Here is an 18166-nt window from a genome sequence, read left to right on the forward strand (position 1 = left end):
GCACATGCCACTACACCTGGCTCAATTTTGCATTTTTAGTAGAGACATGGTTTCACCATGTTGGCTAGGCTGGTCTCAAACTCCCAAACTCAGGTGATCCCACCCACCTCGGCCTCCCAAAGAGCTGAGACTACAGGCATGAGCCACGCCTGGCGTGGTCTCAAGCTCCTGAACTCAGATGATCACCCTGCCTTGGCCTCCCAAAGTGCTGGGATTACAGGCATGAGCCACTGCACCCAGCCTTGAGAATGCATTTGTTTTAAGCCCTCAGATTGTGGCAATGTGTTACAGAAGCCACAGGAAACTGACACAAGTGGCTTCCCACTTCCCTGCAGGGAAACCCAGGCTCCTCTGCACAAGGCCCCTCCCTGGCCTTCACTTCTAGAAAATACTGAGCTCTTTGCTGCCTCAGGGCCTTTGCACTTGCCCTTCCCTCTGCCGGAACATTCTTCCTCTCTTGGCGTGTGTGGCGGCTTCTCCATCCTTCAGGCCTCACAGAGGTCTTCGCAGACCACGCCACCCGCGGCCCAGGATTCCCTGTTTGTTTACTTCTCAGCACTGACCTCAGTGTGTATTTAAATAATTGCATTTAAATAATAATTAAACATGTGTCATGTGCTTCTCTGTCTTCCTTGCTCCAACATAGTATCCATGGGAATAAAGATCTTATCTGTCTGGCCGGGCGTGGTGGCTCATGCCTGTAATCCCAGCACTTTGGGAGGCTGAGGCGGGCGGATCACCTTCAGTCAGGAGTTTGAGACCAGCCTGGCCAATATGGTGAAACCCCGTCTCTACTAAAAATACAAAAAGTAGCCGGACATGGTGGTGGGCACCTGCAGTCCCAGCTACACGGGAGGCTGAGGCAGAAGAATCGCTTGAACCTGGGAGGCGGAGGTTGCAGTCAGCTGAGATTTCACCACTGCACTCCAGCCTGGGCAACAAGAGCGAAACTCCATCTCAAAAAAAAAAAAAGCCTTAGAATTCTGGGGGATACCCCCATGTCACCCCTGCAAACCATTCTCATAAGCCTTCCTCTGGGATGTGATCATTAGAGCAAAAACTGGCTACTCCTAGGAGTAGTGAGTTCTCCATTCATGGAGGTGTGTAAATTTTCACATACGCTAACTTATTGATCTTTCCCATTTCCAAGAACCCTATGGAGTCTTTAGGGTTCTCCCCTCTGATCTCCCCGGCTTCCCCCCAGCCTGCAAACTCCCTTTTCTCTCCCTCCACTTTTCTGGGCCACCCTTTCAGCTTTTTTTCAATAAGACAAATCAAAGTATCTCAGATGTCTAAAGTGTGTACGTCTGCTCACACATATAATTTTACTATGAGATAGTTTATCAGTCCTGAATGTATATTTAGTGACAAGCTTGGCTAATCTTTCATCTAATTACACTCATTAACATTTAAATGTATAATCATTAATATATCTGGGAATGGCGGTCTAAATATTTTATAGAGGTCTTAATTACAGTAGATTTCCAGTCTTGCCATAAAACTCTCGCACCCCTCCAATTAACGGGATGGCGTCAGGTAGCTCCAGGGCCCTGGCTGGGGGTTGGTGGTGTCCAGGGTCTCTTACTTTCTGGTTACACCATAGAAGCAGCCACTCTCAGCGGGAGAAGACAAGAAAATTGTTCTCTGTCTTTTTTTTTTTTTTTTTTTGCTGCCACACCTCTGTCTGCAGCCGTCATGGGGTCCCCTGGAAGAGGGAAAATTCAAAGACAGGATCGCAAAAATTGAAAATAATAATTATTGCTGCAGAGGCTTTAGGGAGTTGATTTAAAAAAAACAAAACACTCCTTTCTTCCTCTACTAAATTAGGAAGTAGTTATGAGGGGTCTCACAGAAGTCAAACAAGCAAAGATCACAGTGTTTTGTGACTGAAAGGGGGTCTGAGATCATGGCTGGGATCCTGGGCCACGGTGTCTGGTTGACACTGAATGCCAGAAGTAGACAGACTTACCCACCTGGACTGGCACAGGCGGGCAGCCGCAGCCCCCCAGCAGCTGCCCTCCCCTCCCATCAACAGCTGTCTTCACACCTTTGAAATCTCTGTGGATTCTAAAGCTCATCTTCAGATATCGTTTCCACTTGTGAGGTTGCTGGGTTGTTACTGTGCCCATTTCACAGAGTTAAACACTGAGGCTCTGAGAAGTTGCTGGTTGTCCTGAAGGCACATGGCGGGCGGGAGGCTGAGCAGGACCTGAATCCTTAGTGACCTGCTGTGAGTCCCAGCCGGACTGAGACTCATCTTATCCCAGCAGCCATACTGGGTCCATGAGAGGACCTGGCATGTACCTCCACACCTTCCAGGGACAACTGGGGCCTGTGGCCTCCAGGGTGATGAAAGGCCTTGAAGGGTGAGACCACCAGGCTCCACTGCTCCCCACTGCACCCCCATTCCATGCCCAGGTCCAGCATCTGCCCCAGCCTGGCTGCACCAGGGACTGCCTACCTGGATATGATTAAGAGCAGGGGCCTCGGAACCAGACCCACCCAGCCTGAACCTGGCTGTGCCTCTTACCAGCTGGGTCAGTGTAATCTACCTTTGCCTCAGTTTCTTCATTTGGTTGTTTGTTTGTTTGTTTGAGACAGAGTCTTGCTCTGTCGCCCAGGCTGGAGTGCAGTGGTGCAATCTCGGCTCACTGCAACCTGTGCCCCCCCTGGTTCAAGCAATTCTTGTGCCTCGGCCTCCCTAGTATCTGGGATTACAAGTGCCTGCCACCATGCCGGCTAACTTTTGTATTTTTAGTAGAGACAGGGTTTCGCCATGTTGGCCAGGCTGGTCTCGAGCTCCTGACCTCAAGTGATCCACCTGCCTCGGCCTCCCGAAGATTACAAGCGGGAGCCACCAAGCCCGGCCAGTTTCTTCATTTGTAAACTGGGGAGAATGATGTGATTACCTCTTAGGACTGCTTCAAGGAAAATTTGAATGAAAACATACAAGGTGTAGAATAATACCCACACCATAGGAATCACTCAGTAAATGCTGACTACGGCTGTTATTATCGTGATTGTTATCATCGGTTATCATTGCCGTTGTCATTATTAGTGCTGGGGAAGCCACCGCCTTTCATCATGCCAAGCACTGCCTGGCACCTCCATGAATGTCCTCCCCCTTAACTAACCACAGCCACACACGGACAGTGTTGTCGTGGCCTGTGCAGGACTGGGCTGGACTTGAACCCAGGACCAACCCCACAGCTCATCTTCCTTCCCCAGCGCCAGGGGCCCTGGGGACTTACAGTGGGGACAGTGCCCACCTTGCCCACACCTGGAGCTGCCCTGCCTCACTGCTACCCCAGACGGGTGTCTACTGACATCATGGGGACCCACAGCCCTCCAGGTGATACAAGCTGGGTTACCGCATTCCCTACACACTAGTCACTGTTCCGAGGGCATTGCGTATATAAAACCAGTGCTATGAGGTGGATGCTGTTTCTAAAAGCTTTTAATTAAAGGATCACATGATACTCACATAATGCATGAATCTCAAGTTTATATCTTGGAGAATTTTTACAAACTGAATATACTGTGTGACCAGCACCCAGATCAAGAATAGGACCTCATTCGCTTCCCAGAAAGCGAGGTCCTCCCGTGCGCCCTTCTTGCCACTATCCCCCTCCAAAGGTAGCCTGTCGCTGACTTCTAGACACGGAGATTAATTCTGCCCTTCTTGCGTCGTCTCTTCTTAGCACTGTTTACAGTATATACTCATCTGTGTCTGGCTCCAGAAGCGCGACACTCGGTCCGTGTGGCTGTTCTGCGTCATGTGTGGCCGTCATTCATTCATTCTCACCAGGTCGAGCCATCCGCCGTGTGAAGGGATCACAGTGGCTGTGCCCATTCTCCTGATCAAGGGTGTCTGGGGAGTTTCTAGTTTGGAGCTTTTACAAATAGGGCCACTGTGAACTTTTTCGTGCAGGTGAACGCACAGATGCAGGCCTTTCAGACATATAACCAGGTAGGAACTATTTTCATTCCTTTTACAGATGGCAAAAATGCTGGCATGATGTGACTTGCCCCAGGTCTCCCCACATCACTCTAGGGAGTGGCATAGCTGGATTTGAACCCAGATTGTCTGGCTCCGGGTTCTCACTCATGAGCTCTGCTCTCTGCAGCCTCTCTCCTCTCTTGTAAACTTTTCTGGGAAAAGGCTGCTGCCTGCATCTGCCTTCAACAGCCCTGCTGTGTCTCTGTTGCGCGGCACTAGGCATCCAGGGCAGCTTCCTGATGGACAGTCTTGAGTAGGACACCAAAGCCCAGAGAGGGTGCCTGAGTTCCCAAGGCCACACAGCATGCTGGTTTGCACCCCAGTGTCCTGCCTCCCTGTCCACCGGCCATTCCCTGCTCCATGCTGCCTCTTCCTCCTTTCTCAAGACCGAGCCCAAGCCGTTATCTTGCCTGCAAATGACCTCACACACCCACACAAGCCTTTAAAAATAGTCCTCGTTGTGTGGGGCAAGGGGCCTGAGGCTGATATTGCATTTCCAGAAATCTCCATTTCCCCCTCCCGCTTCAACCTAGGGAATGTCCGTGTTCCGGGCCCATTTCCTGCCACTATTTTTAGTGGTGATTAGGAGGAAGGAGGACATTTCCTGGACTCCCCTTGAGAGGCTGGAAAACAAACACCACCCCTCCCAGTCCCCGCCCCTCCCATTTCCCTCCTGCTGGTATAGCTTGGCCTCCTCTCTCCCTTGGGGAGGAGCAGGCAGTGGGGGCCTGCTTCCCGGGGCCCTCCACCCTCCGCCCTCCTGGCTTCCAGGTGACCTCTGAGCTCTTCCAGGGACAGTCCTGAGCCGGGGTGGTGGCAGTGACAGTGTTCTCTGGGTGCAGTTAGCACCCTGAAGCCTGCAGAGGGCCCCCGTGGCTCCCTGCGGTCCCTCTTATGACAGACACTCTGTCTGCAGGTTTCGGTCCCCTCCCCGGGACTGGCCTAGCCCTTTCCAGCCCTTTCCTATTGGAAGCCCTGGCTCCTGGCATCTGTATGAGTTCGTTTTCATGCTGCTGATAAAGACATACCCGAGACTAGGAAATTTACAAAGAAAAAGAGGTTGGGGAGGCCTCATAATCATGGCAGAAGGCAAAAGGCACTTCTTACATGGTGGCAGCAAGAGAGAGAATGAGAGCCAAGGGAAAACTATCAGATCTCGTGAGACTTATTCACTGCCATGAGAACAGCATGGGGAAAACTGCCCCCAGGATTCAATTATCTCCTACTGTGTCCCTCCCACAACACATGGGAATTATGGGAGCTACAATTCAAAATGAGATTTGGGTGGGGACACAGCCAAACCATATCAGCATCCATGCCTGAGGCAGAGGCTCTCCAGGTGGCCAGGACTGGCCGTGCACCCCCCTCCCTCCCATCACTTCCCTGCCCTGGCTCCAAACAGGTCTATCCAGTGGTCTTGCAGCTCTGCTGAGAACCACCCCCGCACCCCACCCCAGGGTGCTGCTTCCTTCTCAAGAGTCTGCCCAGTCCAGCCTGAGACTCTCTGGCTGTTAGGCGGTCACTCTGCATGGTTAACCGGAGTTTTGCAGTTGGGGAGCTTTTGCTCTCATTCAGTACGCATTATTCAATACTATTATCCCCATTTCACACGTGAGGCAAAAGGCACTTACCCAAGGTCACAGCAAGCGAATGGTAGGGCCAGGCTGAGAGTCCAGGCCTCTGTCTGTAGAGCCTGGTCCTTCAGCCATGGATGGACCCAAATCTCTCCTGCTCCCTCTTCCATGGACACTCACTCAGGTCGGCAGTCAGCACCCAGCTGAGCCCACAGACATGGCTGGACTTGTGATCAGTTGCCAATGTGGAAACATTGGGAGACATTTGAAGTATGGAAAGTAGCCATCACCTGGAGTTGGGAATTTTCTCGAAAATTTGGGAGACTTGGCATGACTGGGCCCCATTCGGTCAGTCGCCCCCTCTAGGTGGGGTGGGTGTTCTAGGTCCCCACTCATGCACCTGTCTGACTCATGATCCCTGGTAGGCTCTGTGCACAGCTGCGGGTTCTACCTGGACGGTCCTGGGTCCCTCAGCTGGAGAACCAGGGAAGAGGCAGATTAGGATATTTGGAAATGTTGAGCACTGAGCCTCTGACAGCCTGCTTAAGCCCCCAGGTTGCCTGTTAACCCTTTCCTTTACCTGCCAGGGGCTGTGCTGAATGCTAGCTCCTAGAAATAGCTGAGGCCCAAGCCCTGCCTTCAGGTGGCCTCTAGGCTAGTCTTAGGGGTGGGTAGGTCCTGAGCTGGGGGTCTGGTTTCCAGGCTGCTGGTGCGGATTCCTGTAGGGCCGGGTAGTGGATGGGCAGGGCCATGATCACTCTTGGCATGAGCTGTGGGCTTAGAAATCCAGGAACAAGCTGCATTGAATTCTCAGCAGGTTATGGGGTAGGGGAGTCTTCAGGGGAAAGGGGGAGGTGCTTGCTTCAGTGACCATTTCCCACAATAAACACAGAATACACAGTGTTAAGTTGGTGGCCAGTTCAAAGGAGAACAAAGAACAGGGAAGGGTGTCCAGGGAAGAGGCTGCTAAGAAAGGCATGTTTGAATAAAGAGGAGATGGGAGGAAGTGAGACACATGGGTAGGAGGGGGAAGGAAGGAGGGCCTTCCAGGCAGAGGGAACAGCTCACGCACAGGTCCTGAGGAAGGAGGCCAGTGCATGGACAGCCAGGAGGCCAGGGCAGCTTCCCTGGAATGTGAGCTGGGGGAGGATGGGTACGAGACCTGGGGACAGATCTTGGGGGACCTTTGTAGACCATTGGAAGGACTTTGTGCTCCCCCTTGAGGGGGACAGGAGTTGTGGGAGAGAAGCAGAGAATTGACATGGTCTAAGCCGCCTTTTAAGGGGACCGCTCCATGGCAGGGTTGACGTCTACTGAAGGCTTGGAGAACCAGGCATTAGGAGGCTACTGTGTGACCCAGATATGGGGGTGGGGGTGGTGACACAGCCCAGGTGGGTGAGCAGGGTGGTGACTGAGGAGTGGTAAGAAGGGGCCAGGTCCTGTTGCCATGTTGAAGGCAGAGCTGGCGTGGTCGGCTGATTAATTGGGGGTGGAGTATGAGAAAAGTGTGTGGGGGTGGGTGGTCAAGGAAGATTCCAGAGGTTGAGGCCAGAGCAACAGGAAGGCTAAGGCCATTGTGAACTGAGTTTGAGGGGACTGAGAAGGGCAGGCTCTTGGGGACTGGTCAGGGACTGTCTTGGATGTGTTTTGTTTGAGTTGCTTTTAGAGATTCAAGCAGAGGTGTGGACACTCTGGGCTCTGGGTCTGGAGTTCAGGGATGAGGTCCAGGCTGGAGCCTGTGGTTGGACTGAAGCCACCAATGCCCAGAGGTCAGAAGGGAACAGAGTCCAAAACGGAGCAGGCAGAAATGAGAGGAAACCAGGAACACGTGCCCTGGAGGCCAACTGAAGTCTTGCCATCGCCTGCATCGCCTGCTGAAGGCAGAGCTCATCAGGTGGAGAATGTGGGTTCACACTCTGAGGTCGTTGGTGACCGGCATGGAAAAGCCAGAGCTGGTCCCAGAGAGGATAGTGGGAGGGAAATGGAGACGGTGATGTGGTCAACCCTTTTGAACATTTTTGTTCCGAAAGGAAGAAGAGAAATGGGATGCAAGCAGGAGAGGGACATGGGATCAAATGAAGGTTTTCTGTGAAAGATGTGAGAGAGAATTGCATATTCCAATGATGCTGAGAAAAATTCGATAGAGGGCACATGCCAAGTGCAAAGAACTCAGATGGTCCGAGGAGCCTCTTGTAGCAAAGGGGAGGCCTCAGTTTCCAGCAGAGGGAAGGCACAGCAGCAGCCAGGCTAATAGCGGGAGAGCCTGGTAGGAGAAGTGACCCTCGCACTCCTGGACCTGGGGTCTCACCTCTGTGGGAAGCACAATGTCTGGGGTCTTTCCCCAGCCATGGGCACATTAAAATTTGAGCACTCTGGATTAGCAGAAACTTTGGTCCACTTGAGTCTTCTCATTCCTGGCTGGGATGTGGACACAGTTCACCAAGCCCAAGGCAGCTTAATCAGAACTTCAGCCATGCGGTGGCCAGCTCCGAGATCACCAGGACTGTTGCTCAGGGTTCTGTCAGGAGGCACAGGGAAATTAGCATGGCCTGTCCCTCCCAGGGAGGGCAAGAGGAGATAGGCAAAGAAAAAAGATGTCCTCTGCCCTCATGGCACAGGATCCTGCTGTCCCTGGGGCTGTCCACCTAATTCAGTCATTCATTTGAAAGTCACTATTTCCTGAGCACATACTATGTGCCAGGCACTGCTATAGTTGTGGAGGATACAGCAGTGAACAGGACGGACCAGGTCCCTGCCCTCCAGGAACTTATATCACAGGTTGGGAGTGGACATGAAAATAAGTAAATTCATTAATCCTTCACTTACCTTTGGCCCAGTTGAGGGAAATAAAGTCTGCTCTTTCACCCTTAAGCATGCTGTTTGGAGTTTATTTGCCACCATCTCACTGGTGTGAATAGACTCATTTTCTACCAGTTGAGAAAATTGGTTCTCACTCTTTTGGTTAAGTAGAATTGCCCTTGGTTCCATGGAGTATGCTGGTAATTGGCACAGCACTGACCAGAATAGTTCTCAAACATGCCAGCCCTGATCAGGCACTACTGGCATCTGCCTCCCTGTCAGGGGCAGAGCTGGCAAATCTGCCCTGTTTCCCTCCTGTGCCATGGCAGACATCCCTAATCAACCCAGCTTCCTAGGGAGCATAGTTGATTAGTCATGTCTTCCCTGGCGTGTTACTGGAAAATAAGCTATTCAAGATATTTGCCTTTGCTGCCCCAGGCAGGAGGTTGGCAAGGTCATGCTGACTAACTTTCCAGGGTGCACTTGGAGAGAGGGTCTATGGCTCATCTGGAAAGATCATGGGCCTGAGCGACAAAGTTCTGGGGTCAAGTTCCAGGTCAGCCACTTGTTGGCTGTGCGAGCCAGTCAACCCACTTCACCTCGTGGTAAGAAGATAAAGGAAATTAACATCGTGAGGAGCAGACTGGGAGCAGTGGCTCAAGCCTGTAATCCCAGCACTTTGGGAGGCCAAGGCGGGCGGATCACTTGAGGTCAGGAGTTCAAGACCTGAGCACCACCTGATGTGACGAGAACCTGATTAACCTTTATAAAGCAGTTTAAACTTTAACCTCTTCCGAACTCACCTTACTCATCTTTGAAACAGGAAAAAAAAAAAAAAAAACAAATAAACTGCTGTCCACCCATCCCAGGACCATAAATTTGTGGCCTTGAACTTGCTGCCCTCAACTGGCCCTTTCTTCTCCCTGACCTGGGTCTTTTCCCCGGGGCTCTTTACTTGGAAACCTGCCTATTGCTCAAGTCAGCCTGTGTTTTCTGGGGCCTCCTAGAGCCTGAGCTCAGGCCTGGGAGCCGTGGGGAGCTGGAAGACAGCAAGAGAGGCTAACACTGAGCACCTGCTGTATGCAGCTGAGCTCTGTCCTGGGTCCTGTCACACAGAGCCTTGCCAGGTAGAGACGATCATGCACAGCTTAACAGCTGGGGATAGGGAAGCTCAAAGAAGTCGCATGTGGGGTCTCAGGCCCCGCAGCTACTAAGGAGCAAGTGACAAAGGTGAAGTCTGTCGGGATTTCAGAAGCTAAAAGGAAGCTCACAGAATCCAACACCCTCATTATGCTGGGGGAAAACCGAGGCTTAGAGAGGGGGAAGAAAGCAGCACCAGAACCTGGGACCCCCGCCCCCAACTCTGAAGCTGTCTTCTGAGGTTCTCGTCTCCCAAAATGCTCAAGGTCATCAGCACCCCACAGTCACTCAAGATCAGACAGCGTGTCCCTATGAGGCAGAAATGATTAAGCCCTCTGGATCTGTGGGTTCCACACCCATGAATTCAACTAACCAAGGATCGAAAATAATTTGAAAAAAAAAAAAAGGATAGTTGTGCCTGTACTGAATATATGCACAAGACATATTTCTTATCATTTTTCTCCAAACAATACAGTGTACGAACTACTTACATAGCATCTACATTGTATAAGGTGTTATAGGTGATTTAGAGGTGATTTACAGTACACGAGAGGATGTGTGTAGATAATTTGCAAATACTATGTTTGATCAGGGACTTGAGCATTGGTGAATTTTAATATTTGGGGGAACTCCTGGAACCAATGCCACACAATACCAAGGGTTGCCTGTACTGTCACCTGCCATCTACAGATGAGGAAACTGAGGCTTAATCAAACTTAGGCAGATTCCCAAGCCAGTGCTTCTTTTTATTTTATTTTATTTTTTTTTTTTGAGATGGAGTCTCGCTCTGTCGCCCAGGCTGAAGTGCAGTGGCACGATCTTGGCTCACTGCAAGCCCCACCTCCTGGGTTCACGCCATTCTCCTGCCTCAGCCTCACGAGTAGCTGGGACTACAGGCGCCCGCCACCACGCCCAGCTACTTTTTTGTAATTTTAGTAGAGATGGGGTTTCACCGTGTTAGCCAGGATGGTCTCGATCTCCTGACCTCGTGATCCGACCTGCCCATTTTTTAAATGGCTTCCTGTTCTTTTTATTATTGAGTTGCAAGAGAGACTTGTATATTCCAGATAGAAGCCGCTTATCAGATATAGGATTTGCAAATATTTTCTCCCATTCTATGGGTTGTCCTTTACTTTCTTGATGATGTCCTTTGAAACACAAACGTTTTTAATGTTGATGAAGTCCAATTCATCTGTATTTTCTTTTGTTGCTCTACACTTTTGGTATATGTCTTAATGCATGTTTTTAACGTAATCCTTCTCTCCACGGAAGAAATGAGGCAGGAGGGGCTGTTGGGCTGGACGGAGTGGTTCCAGCGGGCTCAGGGTGGCCCTGGGGTTCCTTTTGACAGGGAACTGAGGACCTGTCTGCTTCCTGAGCCATGGGCCCCTGGAGCCCACCAGGCCTCAGTTCTTCGTCATTGAACACTCAGCCAGCTTAGGGCTGGGAAAGCAGTTTCAACAAGGACTTGCTCCCTGGTCAGATCGACACAGCTGAGAGGTGAGAATCGGGGCTCTCGACATAGGTGAGCCTGGCTTGGAATCCTGGGAAGGTCACCAAGTGGCAGGGGCACATGGGAGGGACACTTCGTCTTTCCGAGCCCTGTTTTCTCACCTGTTACAAAGGCGACAGCGGTGATGCCACTTCTCAGCACTCAGGCATCTGGAGGGGACAGCTGGGGTCTTGGGAACTAACTCTCTGCTTTATCCCCAGCCATGAAAGCTGACCGGAAGCGCTTAAAGGGCGAGAAGACAGACCTGGTGAGCCAGATGCAGCAGCTGTATGCCACGCTGGAGAGCCGCGAGGAGCAGCTCCGAGACTTCATCCGCAACTACGAGCAACACCGCAAGGTCAGCCGCCACCCTGCCCTCCCCTCCCCTCCCCTCCCGACACACCAGCTCCCACCTCCCCTGCTGGCTGGCCACCTTCACAGGGTCTGCCTCTTGAATCCCCAAACACGGATAGGGAGGTCTTTGATGTGTCCAGCCAGGCCTGGGCACTGAGATAAAACCGGCACAGCCCCCGGAGAGGGATCTCCATGTCTCCTGGGCAAACAGGACAGCGTGGACTCAGGAGTCCGGGGGGTTCAGATCCTGGCTCCTCGTGTGTGTGCCCTCGCGGATCTCGCTTGACCTCTCAGAGCCTCAGTTTCCTCTCTGCAGAATGGTAATTATGGTGGACCTTTCAAAGCTGCAATGAGGACTCTATGAGATGATGAATGCCGAGCACTCAGCCGGGTGCCTGGCACATAGTAGCATCATCAATAAGACGCATAGCTAACATTTACTAACGCCATAATGAAAGTGTGAAGAGAGAGCTGGGGAGCCTCAGTGAGACAGCAGGAAGTTCTGCCTATAGGGAGGGGGTCTTGGAAGGCTTCACAGAGGAAGTGACATATGCATTGGGCTCTGTGGGGTGAATAGGAGTTTATGGGTCAGATAACTGAGGAATTTGTTTCACCATGTATCTCTCTGGTATCTGTGGTATGACATGCCAAAGAGGACACCAAAACTTAAAAAAGAGTCAGTCCCCTGCCAGGCACAGTGGCTCACGCCTGTAATCCCAGCACTTTGGGAGACCCAGGTGGGTGGAATGCTTGAGGACAAGAATTCGAGACCAGCCTGGCCAAAAGCCCATCTCTACTAAAAATACAAAAATTAGCCAGTCATTGTGGTGCACACCTATAGTCCCAGCTACTCAGGAGGCTGAGGCACGGAATCACTGGAACCCAGAAGGTGGAAGTTGCAGTGAGCCGAGATCGCACCGCTGCACTCCAGCCTCGAGCTGAATGCACTTCCGGCCTGTTTTCTGCCCTGCGTAGGCACCTTGGTCACAGCCCTTGTCACAGGGTGTTCAGCTCGAGGCTGCTTTTTGAACAGTGGGAAGCAGCAGGCCAGGTGAATGAGTCCTTCCCAGATGCTGCCTCTGAGCCGGAGTTAAGAGACCAGAGTGTTCCAGACTGGATTTGAATCTAGATGCTTTGCCCCCGCCCCCCCCACTCACTTTGGTCTTCACCAGTGATTCCTCACTGTCACCTCCCGGGCACCCACATCACTTCCTTTCTATGATGAAAGGAGCCTCGAGAGTTCTCTGGGCCAGGCCACCACAGCCCCTGACAGGGATCTGGGACTTCTAGCTGCCCTCAGTGCCCGACTCAAAGGCAAGGCCTGGCTCCCCCTACCCTGCCTACCAGTCCCCCCACCCCCTCTGCCCTGCCTGCTCGGCCCAGCCCTCCCCTGCCCTGCCTGCCCAGCTCCCGCTGCCGTGCCCACCCAACTCCCCCTCCCCTGCCTGCTTGGCCTGGCTCCCCTTCATATTAGATGAACTGAGCCTCCCCATGCCTATCACAGGCAAATGGTTTGGCAGGAAGGGGACGACCCAGAAGCGAGGCAGAGGGAGGCAGGGGAGCCTACAGAGGCTGCTTTCTCAGACTCTGGCATGGGGAGCAGCTCGTGGGCCTGGGGTCTGCTCCTTAGGGTGAGGCTGTCTCAGCAGCATTGCCTTTAGCCACCAGCAGGGAGAAAGAGGCCAGGGGCTCAGAATGACCTCCATGCAGAGGGAGGGGTAGGGGACCCCGCTCTCCTGTCTGATGATACAGGTACACGTGTGTGCTCACAGGCACGTGCTGTGGGAGTTACGGCATGTATTTCAAGGGCTTGCAGGCAGAGTTCTCAGAGCCTGGTGTGTGTCCATTCATTTAACACCCACACGGACACTGTGGGGCATATGGTTATCCTCCCATTTCACAGATGAGCCAACAGACACAGACAGGGGAGATAACTCACCCACAGTCATGCAGCTGGTGATGGCAGGGCAGGGGCTTATGGGGCCTGGGTCCAGAGCCTACGTGCCTTCCCCCTGTACAGTGCGCCTCTTCCCCCAACCCCGTCACCCCCTGGCACTCAGCACAGCATCTTCTGGTCGCCTCTGCTCCCTGCCTCCCCTTCTGTGTCCACCTCTCTCGTTTCTCCATCCTCAGCCCAAGGAGCTTGGTATTTTTTCAGTGGGCAAGGCAGGGAGAGCCTCTGCCTGACCAGCCCCATGCCCAGCAGCAGGGAAACCTGGTTACCTCTTTTTTATTGGGGACGGGACACAGTGGGGCCAGAGAACCAGCCCACAGCCTTCAGTGACGTGCTGGCCCTGGGGCAGAAGACAGGCTCCAAACTGACCTTCTACTTGTCCCCTGAGCCAGCAGCTTCCTCCTCCTGGGACCAGGTTCACGCAGGGATTAAGAGCAGACAGATAGGTTAGCATCTCACCTTTGCACTCGCTATGGGGGTGGCTCGGGCAAACAGCTGACTCTCCCCGGTCTCAGCCTTCACATCTGTAAAGTAGGATGAAGACTGCAACTACTCACAGCCCAGCGCTGTCAGCCCTGACATTCCCAGGGCATGGAAAGCAAGGGGGGGTAGGGGCATATGCCTGCTACCATTATTATTATCATTATCATCATTATTGCTTTCGGGGATTCGGAGTCAGCCATTTGATCATGAAAATTCCACAGTGGATTTCAAAGCCCCTCTGCCGGCCCCTCACCTGCCACTCCCTGGTGTTGGTCTCAATGGCAAACCCGGAGAAGGAAACAAAGGCCCCGGGTGGGCAGGAGTGGAGCTGTGGCTGGTCCCACCAGACCCCAGTCGTAGATCTGCTTTCTGGGAATGGGGTGGAGAGGCAAGACCTGTGCAGAAAGGAACCCAGACAAGTCCTTCTGGGAGGGACAGAGGGTCTCAGAGGACCCAGGAATCAGGAGCTAGAAGAAAGAGCTCCCTGAGAACGCATGCTCTGAAGGAGGACAGATCAGGATTTAGAAAAGCAGCCAGTTACAGTGGCTCACGCCTGTAACGCCAGCACTGTGAGAAGCCAAGGTGGGAGGATCGCATGAGCCCAGGAGTTCAAGACCAGCCTGGACAACAGAGTGAGACCTCCATCTCTACAAAAAATTTTAAAACTTAGCGGGGCAGAGTGGCACACGCGTGTAGTCTCAGCTGCTTGGGAGGCTGAAGCAGGAGGATTGCTTGAGCCAGGGAGGTTGAGGCGGCAGTGAGCCCAGATTGTGCCACTGCACCTCCAGCCTGGGCAATAAATAGAATGAGACCATATCTCAAAAAAAGAAAAGAAAGAAAGAAAGAAAAAGCAAGAGGGTGCTGAGCAGAGTCCAAGAGGATCCAAAAGATGGCGCTGTTACCAGGTAATCGTCCTGGCAAGGACTGTGGTGATGGCTGCCTTCAGAGGCCACCTCAGCAGGAGCTGGCATGAACATAGTATTACCTATAGCCAATGTTTATTGTGCACCTACTGTATACAGGCATGAAAATGGTATTACCAATACAAACGTTTGTTGTGCACTACTGTATACAGCATAATATATATTACTAATAGCAGATGTTTATTGTGCACCTACTGTATACAGGCATGAACGTGGTATTACCAATAGCAGACGTTTATTGTGCACCTACTGTATACAGGCATGAATGTGATATTACCAATATCCAATGTTTATTGTGCACCTACTGTATACAGGCATGAACATGGTGTTACCAATAGCAGATGTTTATTGTGCAGCTACTGTTTAAGGCATGAACATGACAAGTACAGATATTTATTGTGCACCTACTGTATAAGGCATGACCGTGACAGTACCAACAGCAGATGTTTATTGTTCACCTGCTGTATACAGACATGAATGTGCTATTACCAACAGCAGACATTTATTGTGCACCTACTGTATACAGACATGAATGTGATATTACCAGTAGCAGATGTTTATTGTGCACCTACTGTGCACAGGCACTGCCCTCATCTCTTCACATTTGCTACTTTAATAGCAATCCTTCGAGGAGTGATTGTCCCTATTCCCCCCATTTAACAGGTGAAAACTGAGACTTAGGTAAAGTCTCAGGCCCAGGGCCACACGATTATGGAAAGGGGTAGAGGCAGGATGCAAACCCAGGAGGTCTAGTCCCAGAGCCCCAGCCCCAGAGCTCATAGGACTGGGCCTGGCCTGGGCCACCCTCCCTGCACCACTCAGTACGTGTTCAGAGGAACAAAAGAATGACTCCCACTGTTTGCCGTTTTCTACAACCCAAGGCCGACCACAGAGAGGAGGTCACAGCTGTCCCCATGAACCATGGGTAGAGTGCTGGCTATTTCAGTGGCCAACCTAGCGTTTCATACCAATGCTTCTCTGTGTCTTTTCATGATATATCAAATTTGTTTTTCAAAATTGTTTGGGCAAAAATGATACATTTTCATGGAGTACATAGTGATGTTTGGATCCATGGAATGTATAGTTAACAGATCAGAGTAATTAATATATCCATCTCAAAGTGTTACATCCATCTCAAATTTGGCAATAAAATTCCCATGGAGACCACAGGTTCCCTAGCCCACGCAGCTGTGCCTGCTCAGTCTGCCATGGCCCACCCAACTTCTCCAGCAGACTCCTGTAGGACTTCACTGGAGCAGGCAGCAGGAAGGACCCCAGGCCCTGAGCTACTGGGAGTGGGGGGATGGCACAGGAACAAGGTTGCTGAGAAAGGAGGAGTCTTGGCCTGTCCAGAATATGGCCGATGGCCGGGCATGGTGGCTCACGCCTGTAATCCTAGCACTTAGGGAGGCTGAGTCAGACAGATCACCTGAGGTCAGGAGTCCAACACCAGCCTGGCCAACATGACGAAAGCCTGCCGCTACTAAAAATACGAAAATTATCCAGATGTGGTGGTGTGCACCTGTAGTCCCAGCTACTCCGGAGGCTGAGGCAGAACTGCTTAAACCCGGGATGCAGAGGTTGCAGTGAGCCGAGATCACCCCACTACACTCCAGCTTGGGTGACAGAACAAGACTCCATCTCAAAAAAATTTTTAAAAAAGGAAACAAAAACAAACAAAAAACAGAACGTGGCAAAATTGCAACATCTCTGAAAGCTGTGCCAAATGCACTTTCCCTGTCACATGACTGCAGATGGAAGGGAAACAGGCCACTTTCGTCTCACCACTGTCACCTCCCCAGCCAGACTTTTTTTGTTTTTTGGTTTTTGGTTTTTGGGTTTTTTTTTGAGATGGAGTTTTGCTCTGTTGCCCAGGCTGGAGTGCAGTGGCATGATCTCCACTCACTGCAACCTCTGCCTCCTGAGTTCAAGTGATTCTCGTGCCTTGGCCTCTGGAGTAGCTGGGATTACAAGTGCATGCCACCTATACCTGGCAAATTTTTTATTTTTTATTTTTTAGTAGAGATGGGGTTTCACCATGTTGGCTAGGCTGGTCTTGAGCTCCTGACCTCAAGTGATCTGCCCTCCTCCACCTCCCAAAGTGCTGGGATTACAGGTATGAGCCACTGCACCCAGCCCCTAGCCAGACCTTCATGCCCCTGCAGCCCCCTCCTTTCCCCTCTGTATTCCACTCCCCACGTTTTATTTATTTATTTATTTATTTTATTTTATTTGAGATGGAGTTTTGCTCTTGCTGCCCAGGCTGGAGTGCAATGGCGGGATCTCGGCTCACTGCAACCTCCGCCTTCCAGGTTCAAGCGATTCTCCTGCCTCAGCCTCCCGAGTAGCTGGGATTACAGGCATGTGCCACCACGCCTAGCTAACTTTGTATTTTTAGTAGAGGCAGGGCTTCTCCATGTTGGTCAGGCTGGTCTCGAACTCTCGACCTCAGGTGATCCATCCACCTCGGCCTCCCAAAGTGCTGGGACTACAGGCGTGAGCCACTGCGCCCGGCCACACTCCCCTCTTATGTCCATGTGATCCCCAAGTGCTGGCAGCCCCAAAGAACCTCAGCTCCCAGGCCTGTCATCCAAGGCCCCACGAGGTCTGGCCAAATCCCACCCTCAGAAATTCCCACCACCCCCAACCTCCTTCCAGTTCCAGACCTCTCGGGGGTCTCCTTTCAGTTCCTTTTCTGCCTCAGGTATCAGCAGGGATTGAGGCCTGTACCACACTGTCTCTGGGCTAAGTTGTTTTACCTCTCTGGGCCTCAGTTTGCTCACCTGTGAAATAGGGATAATCATAGTCCCTGCCTCAGGGGTGGTTGTGAGGTTTAAATAATGCACCTAAAAGCCTTGGCACTGTACAGAAAGTTCTGTGACAGTTGCTGCTGAGCCCAGCTCTCCTGCTGCCACAGAATATGACCCCAAGGAGGTGGGAGTCCAAAACTTGAAAGCACCTACAGGGCCTTCCCACCCGGCCTAGACCCCTTGGTCTGTTCATGAATGGTAGTATGAACCAGTGACTGCAATGAGACAAAAATGATCCTGAGGGTCCTAGTGGGGCTTCCTCCTAATTCAGGGACATTTTATAAGCAGCCTCTTATACACCAGCGGGTTCTCAGGGACAACCCTTACCCCAGTGGTCAGTTCTACACTGTAGCAGAATTTTTCACTATAAGCTCCACGAGTGCAGGGATTTTTGTCTGGTTTATACCAGACAAATATCCACAAATATTGGTTGAATAACAGACCAGTATCAGCTTCAAATAAAGAAAACAGGTTAGAGAGGGCCTGGGGCTTCTTTCTTACATGGGCGGTCAGGGAAGCCTTCTCAGAGGAGACAATTGAGGAGTGATCTGAGTGAGGAGAGCAGGTGCCTGCTGGGAGCCCAGTCCTGTGCAGAGCTCTCCAGGTGGATTCCCTCATACAGACCCACACAAACTCC

The 18166-nt window shown here is 51.8% G+C and overlaps 1 protein-coding gene across 9 annotated transcripts in view; it reads left to right on the top strand.

The window, feature by feature from the left end:
• KAZN (kazrin, periplakin interacting protein) overlaps positions 1–18166 on the top strand; it is a 1203323-nt gene that overhangs the window by 1110082 nt on the left and 75075 nt on the right. For all 9 annotated transcript variants that reach the window (XM_030805689.1, XM_030805686.1, XM_030805692.1 and 6 more), the window contains one exon: positions 11227–11363. In XM_030805689.1, the coding sequence (XP_030661549.1) occupies positions 11227–11363 (137 nt within the window). The remainder of the gene's footprint in view (positions 1–11226; positions 11364–18166) is intronic.

The sequence above is a fragment of the Nomascus leucogenys genome, chromosome 24 (assembly GCF_006542625.1).
Source record: "Nomascus leucogenys isolate Asia chromosome 24, Asia_NLE_v1, whole genome shotgun sequence".
In the NCBI taxonomy this organism is placed as follows: Eukaryota; Metazoa; Chordata; class Mammalia; order Primates; family Hylobatidae; genus Nomascus; species Nomascus leucogenys.